The sequence below is a fragment of the Anser brachyrhynchus genome (assembly GCF_964034855.1).
Source record: "Anser brachyrhynchus genome assembly, chromosome: 20".
In the NCBI taxonomy this organism is placed as follows: Eukaryota; Metazoa; Chordata; class Aves; order Anseriformes; family Anatidae; genus Anser; species Anser brachyrhynchus.
Window position 1 is genome coordinate 7369451 of NC_137713.1, and position 22126 is coordinate 7391576.

The 22126-nt window shown below is 54.0% G+C and overlaps 1 protein-coding gene across 1 annotated transcript; it reads right to left on the reverse strand.

Annotated features, from left to right (window-relative positions):
- Nucleotides 1–592: 592 nt before the first annotated feature.
- Nucleotides 593–21222, reverse strand: YWHAG (tyrosine 3-monooxygenase/tryptophan 5-monooxygenase activation protein gamma). The gene is made up of 2 exons (XM_080563153.1): nt 20908–21222; nt 593–3923 (listed from the first exon to the last, which is right to left on the reverse strand). Exons 1-2 carry the CDS (start codon nt 21190–21192, stop codon nt 3267–3269), a joined length of 942 nt encoding a protein of 313 aa, XP_080419279.1. The 5' UTR covers nt 21193–21222; the 3' UTR covers nt 593–3266.
- Nucleotides 21223–22126: the final 904 nt, after the last annotated feature.

The following is a 22126-nucleotide window of genomic DNA, read 5'->3' on the forward strand; positions in this document are numbered from 1 at the left end:
GGCGGGCAGTGAGTACCGGCCACCCTAACGGGGAGGTGGCCCTGGTTGCGAGGTGTCACTGCAGGTGGAGGTGGCATCGCTCTCCCGTGCCGTGCCAGCCCCGGGCACCTCTTTGTCACGGTCCCGGGGCCGTCCCCAGCCCCTTCCCCGGGGTTCGGCGGCAGCTCCGGAGGAAGGAGCCCAACCCATGCCCACCCCGCAGGGCTCACGAGTCAACGCCCGTTGGGGCTGAGGGTTTCCAAGGGAGGGGATTTATTTTTACAGCGTGAGTCACCGCTCACGGCACACGGCGCCGAGCGGCACAGCCCACGGGCGGGGACGGAGGGCGGACAGGCACCCAGCACCGAGCCCCGGGAACCCGCCGTGCCCACCCTGAGCATGCAGAGACCGTCCCCACGGCTCCTCATCGAGCCTCCCCTCGCCATTTCGGGAGCCCAAGAACCACCAAGGCGCCCGGTGGGGACACAGCCGTGATCCCAGCTCTCCCCCACCACCCAACCTGCCATGAGCTGGGGCTGGGGTCCAAGCCTCCGACCCCGATCGCGCTGCCCCCCCACCCCGGACCCCCAGAAACTCGACAGACGCAAGACAATTGAGCAGCGCTGACGTCAGATCTGTAAGTTTATTTGCTCAATGTACGACGGCTACATAATGACTCACATTCATGATATTCCATCACTGAGGAAAACTGCTAAGAATGGTCCGTGTGTGAAATAATTCCTTACAGAAACACGGAGTTGGAAAAATAATCACTGATTAGACCTTAAAAATAGTTCACTGCATAACATGACAAAAAGCACAAACAAAGGCTCATTCAAAGAACACAGTCATTGTTCTCCTACACTGTAATAGTTATAATTTCACCATGACGAACACCAGACATTAAGATTAAGCTAACACTGGTGTTTTCTTTTGCTTTTTTCCTTTTTAAAAACAAAATCATATATAATTGCATGTCACTATAGCAACATCCATAACAGATCAGTTTGTTACGATCACTATTTGGTAGAGCAAACTTTACCCCCAAAAGAAAAATAAATTAAAAAACTTTAAAAAATTTTTGAAGACTATTTTGTCATAGGAATACATAACATCTACAGTATAAGTTAATAAATTTCAAGCTACTGTATAGAAATACGACACTAGCATGCACAATATTGTATCAATAGAGTAATGGAGCAGTAATCATTTCACTGGAGAGACAGTATCATAGGCAAGTGCATTTCTTAAAAAACGAAAGAAACCATTCAAGCTGCTTAAAAATCAAGTCCCTGACCCCACTTCCCCTTTTAGCCCTCTTGTGCGATCTCTCCTGCGTTAAGTTTCCTAAAGCAGCCAGAGCAAAAGCCGGAAAGAAAAAAATAGGTTTTGTAATTCCAGTAAATCACTTCCAAATCATACAGCTGGGACAACACTGCTCACTGGACATGACGGGAACTCAAAGGAAGGTGAGAAGCCTAAACAGATCTTCCAAGTCCACGGCATTTACCAGCGGCTCGGGCGTGTGGCACGCTGCCGAGGCGCACAGCCAACGGCAGGGCTCGGCAAGGCTCTCCGTGCAAAGGCACCCGATGGGAAGCTTGGCTAGCGTGGCCGGGGCAACCTCACCTCCGAGCAGGGGCTGACGGCCCCCGCGACTTCATCCAAGCGCGGCGAGGCAGGGTGGATGCCCCGTGCGACCCTGGCGGGACCGAGGGTCCCCGATCGCCGCCGCGCGCTGCTTGCGGACGGGCTCTCGAAAGGGAGGATGAAAGCCTGCTTCGAAAAAAGACGCCCGAGTGCCGTTCTCCCCGCCGCGCAGCTTTAGTTAAAAAAGCTACGTGTGGCAGCGCTCCGCAAGCCGGAGACCAGCAGTGAACTTCCAACAGTTATGCGGGGGGAAAAAAAAAATACAAATTTTACGCAAAACGGGGTAAATATTACCTGCTAAGCAAACTCAGATGCCCTGTCTCCCACCCCCAACCAGATAAGACAGATTTGGAAAAGATTTTGTTAAGAAGAGAACTAAGTTCCTGGGCTCCCGATGCTTGATAGAAATGTCTATGATTGTAGCTCTTCCCTTGAGGATTTCTCTACCAAATTAGTTTCTAAGCTCCTGAAGTTCACTCATTACACCACAAGCTTCCCCAGGAGAAAGAAAACGCACCTGGCTTCCCTGATGACAAACAAGGCAGCCTGGGTGCTGCAGATCTGCTGACAAACCTCATGGTACAGTGGGAGAAAGTCAGGCAGAGTGAAATGGCAGTGCAATCCCTGAGGAAGCAGCTGTGGCACCTTAAATCAGGATGGTCTTTGAAATACCAAACACAGTACATGACATACAGACCTGAATTCTCTTTTTTTTTTTTTCTTAAGTGGCATTTTAAGTTTAAACACTTCCCCCTTTTCTAATTAAGTTCTTAAACCTTTTGCTGTGGACTAAAATAGTTTAAACAGCCGCTAGCCAAGCACCTGTTAAGCTGTTGACCAAAAAACTAGAGCAGCTTTGATGTTCCTCGGGCGGGCGGTCTTCTTGCCTTGGGCGACACAGAATAGCTAAGCCAGTCCACAGGCGAGGACTGATCAGGAAGGCAAGCCAAAAGAACTAGCAAAAGAAAACAGACAATCAAAGGCTTGATGTCATATGGCTGTAATGTAGAAATACTGTAAACTGCAATTTAGTGTTAATACTGTAAGCTACCCTAATAAATATCTTAAAAAGATTAAATGGCCTAAATCCTGGGGCTTTACAAGTCCCAAATTCTTTAGTCTTTTATTTATTATTACTATTCCTTTTCAATTTGGGGATTTTAAGCTATGCCCTGACAGGCAGGGCGCTCCAGGGAGACGCCCCGCGACGTGGTACAAACACACGGCACTTAACTGAAGAAACAAACGCACAAAGCCTTACTGGAACCACAGAACTTCCTTTTTGTGTTGCTTTTCTTAAAAACGAGGGCCATTCCATTCAAGTTAATTCATCTTAAAACCCTTTTATTTCTAGCAATAAAGTTAAATTAAAGACAGCTCCACTTGTATTAATAATCTACAGAACAGTCCATATGCCAGTGAGGCTGCTATTCCATACCAGCACAGCCAGCCTGACTTCCACTAGTGGTGTTTTGGCAAAAATGTCAAAGAGGCAATCAAAGACAGGTTGTGGGGGGCCTCCCTGGGAAGGTGTCCCCTCCCGTTCCCTCCCCCACCCCTGACCCCCCCACTCGTGGGAAAAAAATAAAGACTGCAGTAGTTAGCATCAGCGTGCGGCTGCCAGTCCATCTGGGGGTCTAATTGTTGCCTTCTCCACCGTCGTCGTCTTGCTGATCGCTTGTCCAGAGCGTTAGGTTGTCGCGGAGGAGCTGCATGATGAGCGTTGAGTCCTTGTAGGAGTCCTCGTTGAGGGTGTCCAGCTCGGCGATCGCGTCGTCGAACGCCGTCTTGGCCAGGTGGCAGGCCTGCTCCGGGGCGTTCTGGATCTCGTAGTAGAAAACTGAGTAGTTAAGTGCCAGGCCGAGCCTGATGGGATGGGTCGGCTGCATGTGCTCCTTGCTGATCTCATGGGCTTCGCTATAGGCTTTCTCCGAAGACTCCACCACGGTCGCCCTCTTCTCACCAGTGGCCACCTCGGCCAGGTAGCGGTAATAGTCCCCTTTCATCTTCAGGTAGAAGACTTTGCTCTCGTACTGCGTCTCGCTGCAGTTCTTGATCAGGTAGTTGTCCAGCAGGCTCAGCACATCCTGGCACACGGCTTCCAACTCCTTCTCTATTTTCTCACGGTAGGCCCGTACCATCTCGATCTTCTTCTCGTTCCCATCGGCAGAGGTCTTCTGCTCAATGCTGCTGATTACTCGCCAAGAAGAGCGCCGTGCCCCCACGACATTTTTATAGGCTACAGACAAGAGGTTCCTCTCTTCGTTGGACAGAGGCTCGTTCAGTTCTGTCACCTGTATCGAGAGAGGAAGAGAGAAGAGAGAAACTCCGGTTAAGCCACAGCCACTCACCATTCCCATCGCCATTTAGCACTCGGGTGCTCCCCACGTGGAGCGAGGTGTGGAGAACGCAGCCAGCTCGCCAAATCCCGGCTATCATTGGGCATCCACTCTCCTCCCAGAGGGAGCCAGCTGGGAAATCGTGCTGTGGTCCAACCCCCCAGCCAGGGAAGGGTGGCCTTCATTCAAGGCATTCTCCATCTTAGCAGATCGGTATTTTCCAGAATGAGAGAAATCCGCTAGGAAAAAAGATGCATTTCACCTGCAGGATGAGCATCAGACATCAAGAGGCAGACATGAGGGACCATCAGAGCAAGAGGGTGGAGATGTTCTAGGGTTACTAGCTAGGCGAATGGATTAACAACACAACAATTTGGCTACAGCATATTCATCTTTCCCGTTTCCCATGAGCATGGTACGTTCTTTTGAGATGCCTCAAGAATACGTTAGATATTTAAATTGTAGCTGCCTAAGGCATTTGCAGAGATAAGGATTTAAAAGCTCACATGGTAAGAGTATGTTCTTCCCACACAGGATTTTCTTCATTGACGATAAGAGCGTTAATGCACAGTATCACTTCCACCTGCCTCACGCAACACGGCAATTTAGTCATTACAGTGTGCAGCAACAGAGTGATTAAGGAAGGAGACAACGGAGCAGAGCCTTTCCACAACCAGGCTGCCAAACACTGCCGTGGTCGCTTGAGTTCCTGGAAGCACTGCACTTGGTACCGTGATCTCCTTCCACTTCTCACTGATCCATCGCTGGCTGAAGGCACCGGGGCAGGACCCATGAGCGGGGCTGAGAAGCCAGACAGGCATTGTACATGCCATACGGCCTTGCCAGAGCTGGGCAAGCTCAGAGATGTGTGGGCTCCTTCCACAGCCACACTTGGGTGCTGGGTCAACCCTGTACAGCCACTTGGTTGCCTGCTGACAGCTGCCATCCCTTGTCTGAAGGGCGCATGCACCCCGGGCCCTGCCGCATCTCCTCTCCACAGTCACTTCCCACGAGGATTAGGTCACTGTTTGTAAACGAAAGGCTTCTGCAAATACTGAGTCATTTCTGCAAGGGCGAGGTCCGTTCGGGGCCCAGATAACCATGTTTACGATGGCGATCAGGAAGCCAAGGGACTGGGCCGTGAGGGGCAGGTGACCCACCCAGGATCTCACTGGAGCGGCCTGGAACGCACACCTCACTCCTACCATCACAACAGCTCGTTCCAGCGGCATCCACTTCTGCCTCCAGCTCTCCCTTGCTGCTGCTAAGCCGTGGTCTGGCCAACGTGTGTTCTCCCTGACCCAAACTATTGCTACTCCGCAGTCTCCCTAGTGGCGAGCGGAGCATGCTGGTGCTCTCATCCAGCCCCCCTCTACTCCTTTTCCTGATATGCTTCTGCCCACAGAGGGCATGAGGCAGAGGCTCAGCCACGATACGCTACACGACCCATTTATAGGTATTTATGTGGTGCCTTGTGCCATAACATCACACGTGTCTAGCTGCATTTTTATAGGACTTGACATCTTGAGATGACTCTGATCATTCTTCCCTTTGCACAACCCCTGCACAAACATTAATTAGAGATACTGTGGTATAAAGCCAACTTTCAGAGATAATCGAGAACAATTATGGTGTTCCCCTGTCCCAGGGTTTATGGGTTGTCCATCCTTGGACATGGGGGCAGGAGGCATCCAGAAATCCCAACCCAATATATGATCTAAACTTCCAGCTGTAAATCCCGAGTGTCCAACACTAGCTGCTATAATACTACAAGAGACTTGCCAATCCCAGAGGTTTTCTATCTTGACACTAATTATGGAGGCTGATAACCAAGTGAGGTCATGCTTTTAGCGAGATGCTCGCTGAGCAGGTACACCAGCTTTAAATGGGGCCCAGGCGGGTGGACGTCAGAGCTACCCCACAGCCCTGCCTCCAGATATTCACTGCCGCAGAAAGCACACTGCAGAAGTAGATTTACCTCCTCCCACCAGAAGAGTCTTGCAGGAGGACAAATTCATTAAAGCTACAGGGAGTTTCGTAGGATTAGCTTTGCCATAAACATTTTAAATTTGAAGCTATTAAGGATTACGGAAGAAAGTCGCCTGTCAAAATCCTTTCAAAAAAATCGCTGACAGATGGAACATACACCTGTGGAGAATGCAAAGGCTTCTCCAGGGAGCCTGTGGGGAACTTATCAAAGCAGGAAGGGTTCCTCATTAGGCACGTAACTGGGAGCAGTACTAGGCCTGATGCCATTCCCAAACCGAGTCCCAAAATAAAAGCTGCGACATCCCTATGGTCACAGAGATAATCACAGCTGCCCGTTGGAAAGACAAGAGGAAAAAAGTGCTCACAGTTCTAACAGCCCCGCCAGAAGGCCACCGCGCAGCGGCTTTGGGCTGGGCACTTACAAGGCCACAGCGTGACCGCGGTGTACAGAGCACAGCCTCACAGGATCCTTGTGCCACCCAGTTACTGCTACATGCAGTTAGGGTAGCTGAATATCCAAAATAAATACGTGAATAAACAACAGCTTGACATTCAAAGGGCTTGGCAGGAACCAAGCCAGCCTCTGAGTGGGAGCCAGAGCTCACTTTGGAGCTTTACTTCCCTGGCTGGCAGCACAGAGAAGCAGACCTCGCGCTGCAAATCTACGTACCCAGCCTCGTTTCACCCTTATGGCCCTGCAGATCAGCAAGGCACTGGGGGGCCAGGAGATGTGTGCTGCTGAAATTGAGCCCAGCCTTGCACGTGGCATAGAAAGCCCAGTGCAAAGAGCTGGTCCACACAGCTGGAAACTTGACAGACACAACCCCTTCAGCCTGGCGGACGAAAGGCATCGAGACTGGAGGGCCCCCAAGCAACAGAGACAGTCCAACAGGAACCTACTGTGAGTTTAGGGTTTCTGCTCCTCAAGAGTCTAGAGATTTGTACACCTTCAAAGCCCACCGATTTGTAACAAAGCCATTTGGAGGCAGAGCAAGCCCAGAGGGGGTTCTCCAAGTTTCACCATTACACCCTTGAGCTCTGACCCAGCACCACATCCAGAGCCTGGCAGGCTCCCAGCATCCTCAAGCATCACACTGCAGCCATGGGGCCGGGCAGAACTTCACTTGCCCCTAACATCGAGGTCCACGCTCTCCAAAAGCCCATGGCTGATCCCACTGGGCCCACTTTCCAGAAGCATCCTAATTAGGTTTCTTTGGGACCTACACAAAACGCTTGCTACCAGCCACCAGCCGGTGTTTGCTTATGGGGCTTACGCCTGGACTCTCTATTCCACGCTTCTCGCCTCACATCAGTAGGCCTGAAGGAACCATTTCTGAGTACGTGTGGCCCCTTCAGCTACAGAGCAGCTGCCGTGGAGGTGCATCACGGGGTTTACTTTTCCCCACTTATCCTTACAGATGGGTTTTCATTGACATTTTTGATGAAGTGCCCACCCATTTACGGCTGCTACCTGGTTTTGATGTCTTATCTTAAAGCACACAGCAAAGCAAGCTGAACAGACCTGTACATTCTTCCCTGGGGAACACCATCAACATTTAACAGTTTAATCCATTTTATAATCCCCAACACTCGCTTTTCTGATTGCCCAGAAGAGATCTCGAGTCCCTGAAGACACTAAACACTGACAAAGGAGCCAAGCTTTCCTGGAGACAGACAACCACGGGAACCTCGAGCTGTCCACAACATGCCATGCTTTCAGTAGAGCAGTCACCAATTACCACAACCCTGTGATCCTGCGCGTGGCTAATTCACAATCTGATATTACACGCAATTAACAGGAGTGACATAGGGCCAACAGCTGTTCTCTCCCTTCATAGGCCTCTCAAACACCTCGCTCAGCCTGGAGGGGCCTGCCCGAGCCCAGCCCTCGGCCACTCGCCTCTTTCAGGCTAGAAAAGGGCCATTTCTGTGATACTCCGTGAGTACAGCCAGAGCTCCCCTTCCACCACGACACCCAACAGCCATTTCTTCCTCAGCATTTGTGTCTCTGCTGTTCGATCCGTGGCTTCTGCGCCTTGTAATTCAGCACGTTATCTTCCAACAGAAACCTGAGCAATCGCCTCGTTTTCCCCTCACACATTGCTCGTTAGTCACACTGAGGCCTGGCTTGAAGGTCCTGATTTCTGTTTCTTTTTTTTAAAAAGGTAAATGGGCTTTTAAGGTGACGTTGGGCCTAAAGTCCCACCAGTGATGTTCTCACTGAGTCTGAAAGCACCAGAATAGGAGCAGCTGGCCAGCAGCTGGTTCAGGCTGAAGCAACTGAGAAACCTTCAGTACTATGGGCACTCGTGCCACCTTCCGCCACCGCTAGCACTGTTATTTTTATTTTGGTCTCACAGTGGAACTCCTTTGCCCTTTGGCAGGCACCAGGCCACCCTCAGCAGGCAGCAGCCAGAACAAGACCCAAGCTCTACCATTTTGGCAGTGACAGGCTGGAGAAACCAGCTTTAGACTTCTACATCACTACCTGCATTTTCTGTCCCTACTTCACTCCGTATCTCGTTTCTGAAGAAATGTCTTCCTTCAAGCACATTAAATCATTGCCATTTCCTTGTAGCTTGATTACAGTCGTGGCTAAACGTCACACAACTGAGTCAAGAACAGCTTCTCCTTGAACACTCAAGAGCAAGCTGTCCTAGGAAGCCATCATGCAGTTGGAAAGATGCTTTTCTTAAGCACTGTCCTACTTTGACACAGAGTAGGTGCGTGTTAAACTAGATCTAAATCAAGAATCCTACCAGACTTCACGGGTTCGGGTCTTCTTCACCTGTATTCTAGCCTCCTCCCTGACGTTATACTTCTAAAATGGAAGTCATATCATAACTACTCCTCTCCTTTCTGACCTCCTCCACCATCCTCTTGTTTAATCTGAGCATAGCTGGGGAATTTTAGGCTATAGATAAGACCCTTCCTCTCATCTCAGACAAAACCAGAAAAGCACATGCAGTCTGTGGGCAGAAGTTAGTTCCGCTCTGCTGTCTCGTTCAACTCTTTCAATATGAATAATCATATTCTGGTTCCCATTTTGAAGTTCACAGGGGCCATCACCAGACAGTGGCTGAAAGAAGCTGAAGGCACACGGAGGCACAGTGGATGGTTCTGCCATTAAGGTTCAAATGGCTCAGAAGGCATCACGGAGCAGTGTCTGCAAAGTAAGGCTGCTTATTACTTGTAGCATAACTGGATCTCAGAGGATACTTAGGTACTCCAGACACTGATTAGGATTTCCGCATGCTCCTCCAGTTAACAGGAGCTTTCATCACACCCTGTAGCCTTTATTAAGACAACTTTGAACCACCTGAGACAAAGCCTCCAAAATTGAGAGACATGAAAAGCAAGAGCTCATTTATTTCATTGGCCTCCATAGCTCAACAACTACTTAAACCAAAGTGAATTTCATCATATGACACACGAGTTTGATCAGTCCTTAGAGCCTGCAGATCTACTTCAGTTTCAGTCTGGCTCTGCTGGATTTAAGCTAGACAAAAAACAAGTTTCAAGTACTTGGGTCACTGCTGCCTCAAGTTTCTGCATGTAAAAGGTCATAAGGGAGCTGTGGTGAGAAAGCCAGAGACAGAAGCAGAACTCTGAGCTGTTCCCATTCTGCATTTGATAGCACTTCAAGGATCGTCCTTTATCTGCAGAGCTGCAGTCCCAATGTTTGGTCTAACGGCTCAAGGTTTTCCTGCTACAGAACACCTGGGTGCCAAAGATTTGCCCCACCAGCTTCTTCTGCAGCTTTTCAGATAAGACAGCCACAAGGGAGCATCTGTTTGTTTTCCATACGCGGCCTCCAGGTATGGTACTGGACCCTGCCATCTGACAAGGCTATTGACTTGAAAGAGGGCAACCCAGACACACTGCAGTGGGGAGGAATAACCCAAGCTTCCCAGTGTGGGCAAGGTGTATGCATTTCAAGTGCCTCTGTGCCAAGCTACGCACCATTTCTGAATTAGCATTGCAGTCTTGTAGCAGGGAGCTGCTGCTATAGCTAGTATTTGCTTTGAGTCATCTAGGATTACAGCCCAAGTTCTTCTTGCGGTCCTTATGAATACCCTGATTCCTGTTAGCCCTACAAAAAGGCATAATATTTAACAAGATGAAAACCGGACGCAGGACAACTTGTTTCGCTGTCTTGCTGCCACTAGCTGCCTTGTACCTATTAAAAACCCTTGGGAAAAATCATCAATCTCTGTTGGTCTGATGCCTTCCTAGCACCAGACGGAGAAAGCAGCAAGTCCATCCACATCAGGCTGAGCATTTAGAAGCACTGTCACTCAGGGCTCATCACACTGCCTCTGACAGATGGGATACCAGCACCTTTGCCTGCTAACTGCAAAGGAACAGAAGGGACGCCAACTTATTCCTTCCCCAAGATATGGCAGGCTGGCAAGCAACATCTGCCCGCTCTTGCATTTCTGCAAGCACCGTAGCAGCAGTCCAAGATCACCACCCTGCTCCATCACTCAACAGCCTGGGGAGCTCTCCTGCCTCAGACTATTTGAAAATATTGTTCAAAATGTGCCTTTTGTATCAGCTTTCTGCAAAGCATGTAGCAGACCAATATGGCAGCACGCCACTGCCATGGAAGCTTGGATATGGTCCAGGAGCACGCCAAAAGTTTAAAAGGGATTTATTCTGAGCTACTAAAAGGAGAACATCAATTCATTTGACTTTTTGAGTTGCTTGAAGAAGCTTCTTCAGGTGTCAGTTGAGCACCTCTTGAATAACTGCAGCCTTTTCCTCAACAGCATTTCCGTTACGCTTAAAGACATGGACTTTTTCCATTCAAGTATCTTGCTTCTTCGGAGAAGCCCATCTGTTCACAGCATTTTTAGCAGAATAAACCATCCATAGGACCACCACTGGTCATTCCTAGAGCCTTAAGACTTGGTTAATACGGGAAGACTCACTCCCCCTCCAGTTTATGACGAAACAGTTAAACCAAGCAAGGCAGCCCTTAGGTACTCCGGTGCATGAGCACAGACAAGCTAAACAAACCAGGTTCCATGCCAGGCAGTGTGTCTAGTGCTGCTGGGAGCTTCAGCTGCTTAAAGACTTACCTCACAGCTTCTAAGAGTACTAATCTGGCTCAGGGATTAGTGTTTCCCTACTCACCTTCAGCCCCACTGCTGGGAGGTGAGTGACCTGGCACCACATCATCGCACCCCCCCTGGAGCTCCCAGGAAGGGCCAGGCCACCGCGAGACGTTCGTCCTCGATGAGGGGCTCGAGAAGTGACTGCGGTGTGTTGTACCCACCAACACTACTCAGATGGACCGAGTAGAGAGAGGAGAACCAGGTTGCCACAGGCCAGGTGAGTGTCTTCTGGCTGCTGGAAGCTGCTGTCTGCAGCCCTTGTCCTGCTCAGTGCATGTAGGGCTGCGTCTGGACGAGGGGCAGAGGCGTGCAGGAGCAGGACGAACCAGGCAATTCTTGCCTGCTCGCAGGGCTTCTTCCAGCAAGAGCCAACTGCTGCAGCTGGCAGGCTGCTGCTCCAGCAGGATGAAATGGGAGAAGCTGCCACCGTGCAAACAGCTCCCTTGCAGCTAGCACAGAAGGTTTTTAACCGCTTCGTTTCATTACCCCAAACGCTTTGGGGAAGCCTGCTCAAGGCAAGGTTCTAGAAGCATTAAAGAAAAATGGTTTTGCTCTAGGTCTTTTGGTCTGCAGAACCAGCTGTTCCTTGCAGTGTCTGAAACATGTTTTACCATTTTAAGCCAGAGCCCCTCCAGAACGCCCAGGTGGTCTCCAGCATGCCAGCTCCACAGTAGGTTTAATTTCCGCACCAGCGAGCAAGGTGATTATCCCTCCAGATGTACTTTTCCCTCCCACCGCTTCAGGGATTTCAGGCTTGATCTTACACACCTCTAGCAAAGACAATTTTATTTCTTAAATGGACTTGCAGAAAAGCAACTCGAGTTTTCGCTCTGGCAGCTTTCTGGAACGCTGCAGCCAATTTTAAATGGGTACCCTTACAAGGAGGGTTGCTTTACTAAGCTAGATCTGACTGCGGATTTAACTACTGCTGCCTGGCTCCGACCATCTCCTCCCAGCCCTGTTCTGAAGTCCACGGGACAAGTACCACAGATCTGATCTCAGCTCATCGCAGGTGACAGAGCCCATCAAGCACCAGGGTCTCGACACCGCCAAATGCGAGAAGCCAGGCTCTCAACTCCAAGGTAATGAAAAATTCATCCCACGTAACAAAGCCCAACAGCATAAACAGGCAAAGCTCCGATGACTTCCCCAGCTGGGTGTAAATCAAAGCCTGTTAATCCTCCCTAAGTTCTCATTCACTGCTGAATACTGAGCGTTAGTCTTTTACAAGCGCAGATCTCCTGCCGCAGCTTTCAAGTGTTTATTAGCACACTGCACAGCAACGGCTTCTCCAGCTACTATTAATAAACTTTTTGCTGCAGAGAAGCACAACTGTCCAAACAAGATGTCCATCAGCAACCTAGTTAGCTCTGAAGCTGAGCCTTCTTGCCGATATTTTCTCAGAGCGTTGCCGAAGCCACCTTAAAGAGGAATCAGAAGCACATCGACACGCCAAGCAGCTTTGCCTGATACGCAAGCAAAGATACGCCCCGAGCAGGCTAACCCATCCAGTAAGATCAGAAGGAATTTGCAAACAATTAAGGAATGCTTTGTACTTTGAGTCCTTGCAGACTTGCGTATGTCCGAGCACGGCCGCCTCGAACGCCCATAGGCTGACTCAGACCTAACATCTCCTTTAGGGAAGAAAAACATTAAGTACTCTAATCCCTAATCTGGGGATCACTTTAAGGGAATCTCATGCCATCAGGGATATGTTCTCTAGTTACTCTCCTGCTGCTGTTAACTAATGCACTGCCCTTGGTCACCAGATCACTGGTGGCGGGCCAAAAACCAGGTTTAATACCTAACGGAGCATGTGCTGGGTCATTCTTCAGATATGACCAAACCTATTTTAGCAGAGAGGAAAAAAAATGACACCTCCTCTCCCTATTGACTTCTTTTGTCTTCCTTCATGCCCTGCAGCTGCCACAGATCACCTGCTCAGTGCATTTTCTGCAGCCGCACCGTCATCGCTCCATTTTCAGCCGCCTGATCTCAGCGCCAGGCTTTCAGCCCCAGCGCCGTGCCAGCTCCTGAAGCAGGTTTGGGCTTGGCGAGGGCATGGCCAGCACACATCCGAGCAGCGTGGGCATGCAGGACAAGCAGTTCATCCTCAGGTTCACAAAACAATGAAAAACCTGCGATCGGAGGAAGTTTGCACCTAAATAAGTAGACAAAGGCTTTTGTTTCGCCAGCACCACGAAAGCACTGCTTTTGAGATGGTCTTCTCTGTATTCCCTGTAACCCTGGGACTGCTGCCTCATCATCTCAGTTCTCTTTTTCTTCCAGAATTTACCATTTCGGAGCATTCCCAGATGCCACCATTCCCCGCTACGGCAGAGAACCGCAGCCACCGCGCGACACTGCTGTGCGCGTCGAGCTGGGCTCCGGCAGCCCCGGCACAAGGGCTGCAACTCCCCAAGCTCCAGCCCACAAAAGGCAGCTGCAGGCATTATGCGGGGCCGGAGGGCCGAGCAGCTCGGCCTCGCTGCCTTTGTGTGCCCAGCCCAGCCGCACAAAGCCCAGGGGATCCCGAGCTCCTCCCTGCGACGGCACCCGCGGCACCGCTGGCGCGGTGGGGCAGGAATCCCGCATCTTGACATCTGGAGGGAGGAGCTGGGCCTTTTGCTTCAATAAATAAATAATAGAGTGCAGAAACGTCTTTTTGTCATCGTTTTCCTTCGTTTGGGGATGGGAGGAGGGAGTGCTCATTACACCAAGCAGCCAGGAGGAAGGAACAAGAGAAAGCTGAATACGACAGCACGGTCTGGGACCGCCGGAGGAGACGGTACCAAACCACCCCACAGCCGGCCGGTTGTGGGTTTATATCCTTCCCCTTTCCCACCTGCTCTGTCGAGTGCAGGCTCATGAATTGCCTCCCTTGCTGCTCAAAGGCTTGGCTTGCTCCATGCCAAAGGGAGGGAAGGCAGGAGGAGGATGCAGGTACCGGGAGGGGACTGTCCTGCGCCAGTCGGTGCTGGTGCACAGGCAGGAGCCTGCACAGGAGAGCACGGCCAAGCTTTCAGGCAGCACAGCGCAAAGCGTGGCTAGTCTGGGCTCTCAGAAAGCCATTTTGTCTCCACGGGGTGGCGGGGGGGGGGGGGGGGGGGGGGGGGGAAGAGTTCACACATCTGCAAAGGCTGGGAGCTGCAGAGGCAGGAGCACAAACAAGAGCATTTTACCTGACCACTGCCAGCGTGAAACCAGCCCCTGGCTATCGATCTGAACATCCCCAAGTCAGGATGAAGGCTGCAGAGGCTGAGACACAAAAACACGGTGTCTTCACCAGTACAGCCACCAATTCACAGCCACCTCCCCTTCGTTTGAGCAGGTGTTAAAATTGGTTTCCAATTATCGCCTTCCAGCAGAGCGGTCGTTGCTTCAGAAACCAATGAAGTAAATACCTGCTACTGTTTTTATAGATTTATTTGTTTTCTGCTTTCCAGATATCAGATTGCCATTTGTCTGAATGAATCACAAACATGAATCTACTAGGAGGGACAAAGACTTCAGCCAAGGACAGGTTAGGTTACTCATCTTTCCAATAAAAGGAAAAAAAAAGTTGGTTAAGGCTTCCAGCCTTCCAGAAAGGCATAACGAAGGCATGAATAGCGAAGGAAAGGGGGTCTAAGCTGGCTCCAAACCACGGAGCACAAAATTACTCATTATAGCATTAGCTTCCTAAAATCTATCTTGAGTTGCAGAGCACCAAAATGCAGAACTGTGCCTGGAAGCACCAAGGGTCCATCAGTCAGCCTGAGACAACCAAAGCCCTGCGGCACAGCTTTGCTACGGCAGAAGAAGATGGTGCCTGTGTCCTATCGAGACTGTCAGTGAAGTGCCTGGGAAGCCAGGCAAATCCCATTTTTTCTGTGCTTTGTACTGCAGTTATTCCACTGCGCGTTTGTATTTCATTGTTGGTCACGGTTCAGGAGGTGGAAGGGGGCAGAAAAACAGAAAGCAGCTTCAGCTCTGCCATCCTACAAGCCCCAGACACCGACCCTGGCAAGGAAAGGCTCCCTCCAGCTCAAACACAGGCATTTTCAAGCCACTCATTCCTCTGTACCTGCCTCCAGACAACCCGATGTTTGGCTGGGGGACACAGAGCAGCCAATCCTCCTTGCTCTTCCCTGCCACACTGGCACTGAGTCCCCAAGCCTGGCACCTCAGCCGTGCTCAGCCTCCAGGACATGGATGAGCAGAGACAAAGCCACCTCCCAGGAAGAAGCTGCTTCCTCAAGCATCAGCAGGTGGACCCAAAAACTCAAGCTTTTTGTTGTTTTTCTAAAATATGTACCCTTGCCCACAATGCTCCAAGCATTCATTGGCATGAAGCTGCCCAGAATGGAAGCTGCAGAGTTCAGTGGCGGAGTTTGTTCATCATTTACTGCCAAGCCTGCCAGTGCCCAGGGAAGTCTCTCCAGGTACGAAGCCGTGACCACTGCCCTCCTCTCCCAGCCATGGCAGCCCATGGAGCCCTATCAGCTGCGCCATGAGACATGTTTCTTCTTTTATCCTCCAGAGTCAGAGCTAGTAGGGGATCGATTCCAAGCTCAGCTGAAGCTACAAGTATGTATCAATCAAAGTGGTAAATGTGCAAGCACATCTCATCTTTCCCGATGACTCTTGGTGCACAGGACTGGACGCTCCGTGCTTCAGCCCAGCCAGACCCGCAGCTGCCCCAAAGCCAGGTAGGCTGCAACGTGCTCACCCACAGACCACTCACCGAGCCCCAAGGGAGCACTAGTTCCTTAGAGATTTAAGGCAGGAGACTGTATGCGAGGCTGAGCGACCGCTCACCAGTACAACCACACCAGAGGCGCCCAGTTGTGCAAGCCCCCACCGCGTGCATTTCGTACCTGCACGATTCTCCCATCAGCACCGCGTAAACTCGCCCCCGAGCCATGAGGCAAAGAGCAGCTCGGGGGCACGGCTGGAGCCCTTGGTTCAGACACCTCCTGCCATCACAACCCAAGCCCCGAGAGCATCCACAGGCATCTCTGTTGCTGTATGGCAGGGAGCAGAGAAGCAGAAGGACAGCAGTTATCTGTACAGCCCGCACTTGTCTCGTGAGCGCCGCCCGGCATGCTGATGAGAACTGGTGAGAGGATGGATGCCCAGTGGCATCATCCAGTTCAGATGAGACAAGATGAGAGCGCTTGGGCTCCCAAGGTCCAAGAGTTTTCAATTCAGAACAAGCACAAGAAGAAACGAAGAGCAAAACAGCTCCCACCAAGCCTCATGCACTCGCAGGGCTGGCCATCACACAAAAGACCTGCTGGTAAGCCCAGAACATCAAAGGGCCCTTGCAGAGCCCTTGCCCAAGACCTTTGTCTCCATGTACCCGAGGCATCTGCAGAGGATTCAAAAACTGTGTTCTCCAACACAGCCTCAAACACTCCCATTTGGTTCAAAGAAAGCTATCTGTGATCAGTCCGCACCTCGCTGTTACACTTGGCCAATCCAGAAGAGCCCAGAATGGTTTTACAGGACGGTGGCTCTTCCTAAAGCCTGTAGATAAGGCTTCTTAGGAGCTCCCAGAAGCTCAAGCTGCTGAGGACCAGCCAGCTAACACACTTAGGGCACGCAATGCCCCACTGAACTGGGGCATCTCACGCTGCAGGCAGGTAGGTACGTGCCACGTGCACAACCCAAAGCCGTGTAAGCAGAGAGAACCCTGGCTAAGAACCGTCCTGTGGCGAGAAGCACAGCAGGACTGCAGCCTGTGATGGCAGCCACCCGCCGGGCCCCACAGCCCTCCAGAAGGGAGCCCCGCTCGCCGCCGGCTGGGGCAGACCCACGTCAGTGCAGACAGGCAGCGGCACTACCCAGCAGCTCCGACACTTCGTGCTGCTTCAGTTCTCTGCGTCAGCTCTTCCATTGCGAGGTGACGGGGGAGCTGCCGGCCCTGTTGTGCTCTCAGCCCCCCTCCACCCGTTATCCTCCCATGTCCATGCAGGGCTTCAAACGCCCTGGCTCCTTGCTGCTGCCATGGCAGGGTGACGGGCCCCCAGCGCCACCCCAGCCTGGGGCTCGCCTGGAAGGGGCAGGGGGCAGTCTGAGGAGAGCCACGCCTCAGCTCGGGTTTCTGACGGGGTTTGAGCAGACCCAAGAGAACCTCGCTGCAGTCCTTGGGGGCCGTGTCACCACAGCCTGGGCCATCAGATGTGCACAGGGTGCCTGAGGTGAGCAGTGCTTGCCTACGGAGCCTTCCCCAGCCCACCAGGTGCTGTCCGCCGTGGCCACCCAGGCACCCACAAGGTCACCTTGAGCCCAGAGAAGCCTCGCTCAGGGCCGAACGAGGACTGCTCGCCTACACAAAATGGTGCCAGCAGCACGGCCCCACGCCACGGCACGCCAGGAGGCGCCGCCAGGCCGAGAACCCCTCAAGACGCCCGCGGCAGCCAGAGCAGCATCGCGTTTGGTAGATGCCAGCAGAAATTCTGCGCTCTGGTGCTGGAAATGGCTTCCCCAGAGCCTCCCCCAGCCCCCCGGGGAGCGCTACTACAACAGCTCACGCTCCCCGCCCGGCTCCTGCCGCCACAGATGGCCGCACGGCGCTCCTCCAGGAGAGGCCTCTCCTCCTCGGCCTGCTCGTGAGGAGCAGACAGCAGGTAACCGTCCCGCCCTGCCCCCCGGCACCCCTCAGGCGGGGGACCTCCATGTCACTTCCCAAGGGAAAATCTGCATTAAATTGGTCACAGGGCTTGGAGGGTGGGAGCTTGAAAGCCTGGCGAGCAGACGTGGCAGAAGCCCACGTAACCTGTGTGAAGGAGAGCCTGTGGTTCTCCACGCCTGGCCTCCTCCTCCTCCCACAACAGCCATTTACTGCACCAAGGCTCGGGCAGCAGCTTTTTGGCATCCCCAGCAGTCACCCACTGACAGCCCTCACCCACGGGGCAGAGCTGGGCCCCAGGGATAAGCAACCAAACGTTCCTCTCACAGGGACCTTCAGGTGGCCTGAAAGCTCCTGCACGCGCCCCCGTTCCTACGCCGCGGGTAGGTGCAACGAAACAACCCTCCTACCCTTTTTAGCCAACCTCTATCCCGCACGAGTCACACCATTTATCTCGCTCGGCCACCTGCGCTCCCCCAGGCCCCGAAGGAGCCGGGAGCTGGTGGGGTTCCTGCCCTGCCCACACCGCGGGGCTCCCATGGGTGCCCTCCCATGGGTGCCCAAGGCAGGCCAGCACCGCACGTTGCCACACCCAGGCGGCTCCCGGGCAGCACCGGCCCCGGAGCTTGGCGCAGAGCCCGCGGAGGCACCGCCGCTCCCTGCCTGATGGATATCGATCCTGGGCCCCGGCGTAAGCAGCCGGCCTGGGCAGCAAAGCTTTAGAGGAGCCAAAGCCGGACAAAAAGGCAGCTCGCTCTGACAAAGGTACCGTGGGCAGCGAGGGAGGAAGGAGAAGGCTCTCTGCTCGTCGACCGGGGCTGATTTCAGCCCCACACCAACAAGGGGCACCCCCAAGGTCACACATGATGGGCCCGGCGATGGATCACCTCTGTTCCCCGGGGTTTTCCCGAGACACCCCAGGAAAGCTGCTGCATGCAGCAAGCGAAGGAAGAGTCCGGCTTCTGCAGCAGTACCCGCTGCTGGCACGGGCAGCCAGGGTGAACCTAAAACTCGATACACGCTACTCGGCAGAACCCCCCGTGATACCCAACGCGCTGCTGCAGCGCACCGCGCAGTGAATGGGAGCAGACAATGGAGGAGCCCCATCGCTGCTCCCATTTTGAAGCCTCACAAGCAGCCATTCAACGGCGCCCGCGTGACGCGGCCCATGCGGCGTCCGCGACCCACCAGGCTGCCACGAAAACGTGCTAATCGGGCGAGAGCTGCGGGAAAAATTAACCCCTTAGGCACACGGCCAGACTTTAAGGGAAACCAACCCTGCGCTAAGGCAGCGAGAGGACGACGAGCTGCGGCGATGCTGCCCGGGAGGACGTGAGCCAGCGCCGAGCTCCAGGCTGCTGCATTCCCTGGGCTGCATGCTCTCTGCTACCACCTGGGCGCATTGCAGCTCGTCCCATCGCACATATGACATCACTGCGCGTTGCCACGGAAATGAGCGCGAGGTCACAAGCCTCCCGCACGACCGGAGCTGGGGGCTGGGCAGCGGGGAGGACGGGAGCGGGGATAACCGAGCGTGACGCGCCCGCCACCGTGGGAGCGGGCCGCAGTTTTCGGCGGCGTTGCAGGGAAATCAGGAACAAAGCTCTGCCAGCTCTGCCTTTTGTTTGCCGTGGCGGGAGGCGGCAGCACGCCCGCCGTGAATCATTCCTGTAGGGCCGAGCGACGCGGCGGCTGATAAGCGGCGTTAGCCCGGGTTACTGTTTCACCAGGGCCGGTAGGGGCTAAAAGGAAAAAAAAAAATAAAAAATGTACGTGTAATCTCTAACAACAACTCGGGTTTAGGCACCCGGCCCCGGCAGGCAGCCTAGGGAAATTCACGCGGCAGAAATCCTGCCCCGAGCCTACGTGCTAAGTCTGCAGGCACATCCCTGCTGGCTTTGTGCTAATGGCTGCGTTATCCGTGTGAAATAAGCTGTGGTGTCTGCTCCCCCAGCAAGCTCTGCCTTAAAATGAATGGATGCCGTTATCGGAAAACGGAATAAAATCCATGGTGCGGCAGAGGAGCAGCCCGGGTGCTTTAATGCGATATTATCTCGTTCTGATTATCCGTATTTCGTTCCTTGGAAAGACATCTCCTCCCTCCCCGTTCGCTGGCTGTGACAGTTTTGTCTGTTTGATAAATGCAAGGTTATTGTCAAAATGGTGCAATATAGGCTCAGCGAGCTGCATCCCAGACAGACTGCGACATTCCTAGATCAGCATTCACTTTTCATCAGCAAGGGAGGACACCCCAGCTCCTCTCAAAGGTTCAGACCTGACTAAGAAGACAAACATAAAGAACAGTTTTCCCCTTTAAAGCACCCCCTCCCTCCCTCCACCCAGTCTAGCCTCTCTGCAATATGACAAATGCAGAATCTTCTGGAATGACTTGATCCTGCCTCCCACGATTGCTTTGTTTGCAAGATCAGATCAGAGATATGTTTTTTTACTTCTTACATTGTCAAAATGTCAGCATTGAAGGGGAGCGTTCGGTGTCACAAATCAGATCAGCCTGCTATATGCAGAGTCTTTATTTTAAGAGCGTGAAATGAATACAACATGACTCAATTCATAAATCTCGAAACAAGTGCAGCAAAAAAAAAAAAAAAAAAAAAAGAGGCAAAGCCCTGGCAGCTAAAGGCTCAGCTCCTCGGGGTCAGGGGCGCAGCAGCCTCGCAGCCCGCGCAGGGGAAGGGATGCGCGGGGGCAGCGGGGGCCGTTTGGGCAGCGGCGTGCGGGCAGAGCCCCCCGAGGCCCCCCAACCCCACCCCACAGCCTCACCCCACGGGGTGGGGAGCCCTGCGTGGGGCCGGGGGCAGCGCCGCACCCCACGGACACCTCCTGCGAGGTGGGGACGGGGACAGAGGAGGGGATGGGGACACAGGGATGGGGTTTGGGGCTGAGGATGGGGTTCGGGTCAGGGGGTGGGGACCACCGGTGAGGGCACGGTGCTGGACGGCAGGGGCAGGGCCGGGGGGGCTCAGAGCTGGAGCTGCAGCAGGGGAGGGGACCCGGCGACAGGAGGGGGGACCGAGAGGGGTCCGCGTGCCCTCCCCCACCCCTTCCCCTCCCTCCAGCCGCCCCCTCCCCACCCCGCAGCCATCCCCACGGGGCCGGGGGAAGGGAAGGGAAGGGCGGCGGCTCCCCCCACCCCCCACCCCGACACCGGGGACACCGGACGGACGGACGGACGGACCGCCGGGCGGACACTCACGTTCTTCATGGCGGCCGCCATGTCGTCGTAGCGCTCGGCTTGCTCGGCCAGCCGGGCCTTCTGCACCAGCTGCTCGCGGTCCACCATCTTCGCGGGGGGCCGGGGGGGGGGTCTCCGGGAGGAGGAGGAGGAGGCGGCGGCTGAGGAAGAGGAGGAAGAGGAGGAGGAGGACGAGGAGGAAGCGGCGGCTCCCGGCGCTGCAGCGGGGACGGCGGCGGCTGCTCGCGGGGCTGTGAGCGCGCCACAACCCCCCTGCTGGCCACGCCCCCCGCCGGCCACGCCCATCCAGGCCACGCCCCTTCTGCACCCCTCCCCTCCCCGCGCGCGGGGCACGCCGGGAGATGAAGTCTTTCCCCCCTCACCCTCCCCGCCTCGCTCCCTCCTGAGGACTACATTTCCCAGCGCGCCCCGCGCGCCGCGCCTCGCCCCGGCTGGCCGCTTGACAAAATGGCCGCCTCCCTTCTCCCCCTCCTCCTTTTCCACCCCCCCGAGGCCCGCCCTGGCGGGGCGCGGTGGCCCCGCTGCTGATTCACCCCCGGGAGGGCCCCGCCAGGCCGCGAGGCCCGGCCCCTCACGGCCCCGCTGTTACCGTGTCCCCAAGCACACACACAGCCCCCCGCCATGTTGTGCCCGCTCCCCGAGTCCCCCTCACGCTGGGGTCCCCAGCGGGATGGCGGCGCGGTGCTGAGGCCTGCGGTGGTGCTGAGTCACCCTGCTGCACGGCTGGCGCCCCGCGTCCGCCGTCCCTGCACCGAGGGGAGCAGCCCCACGGGGAAGGACATCAGTAATGCCTGGTGGCCTGCCCGTGACGCTCGCTGGTCCGTAGGGAATCCCAGAATCACCGACCGGCCGAGGTTGGCAGGGATCTCCAGGGATCCAGTCCAAGCCCCTGCCCAGCAGGGTCACCCCGAGCACCCCACACGGGATGGCACCCAGGCGGGTTTTGGGTGTCTCCAGAGGAGGAGACGCCACAGCCTCTCTGGGCAACCTGTCCCAGTGGTCTGTCACCCTTAAAATAAATAAAAACTACAATTTTCTGAGTGAAGTATAAACGCGCCTTCGCTTGGCACCTAGCAGAGCTGCTGCTGTGCGTTAGAAGCTTCATAACAAGACATTATTGAGCCCTTTTTTCCTAAAGCCTATAGAGAATGCCATATTTAGAGGATGCACCAGCACTGTGGAAAAGGAAAAGGGTTTAACGAGAGGTGCTGGCCGTGGT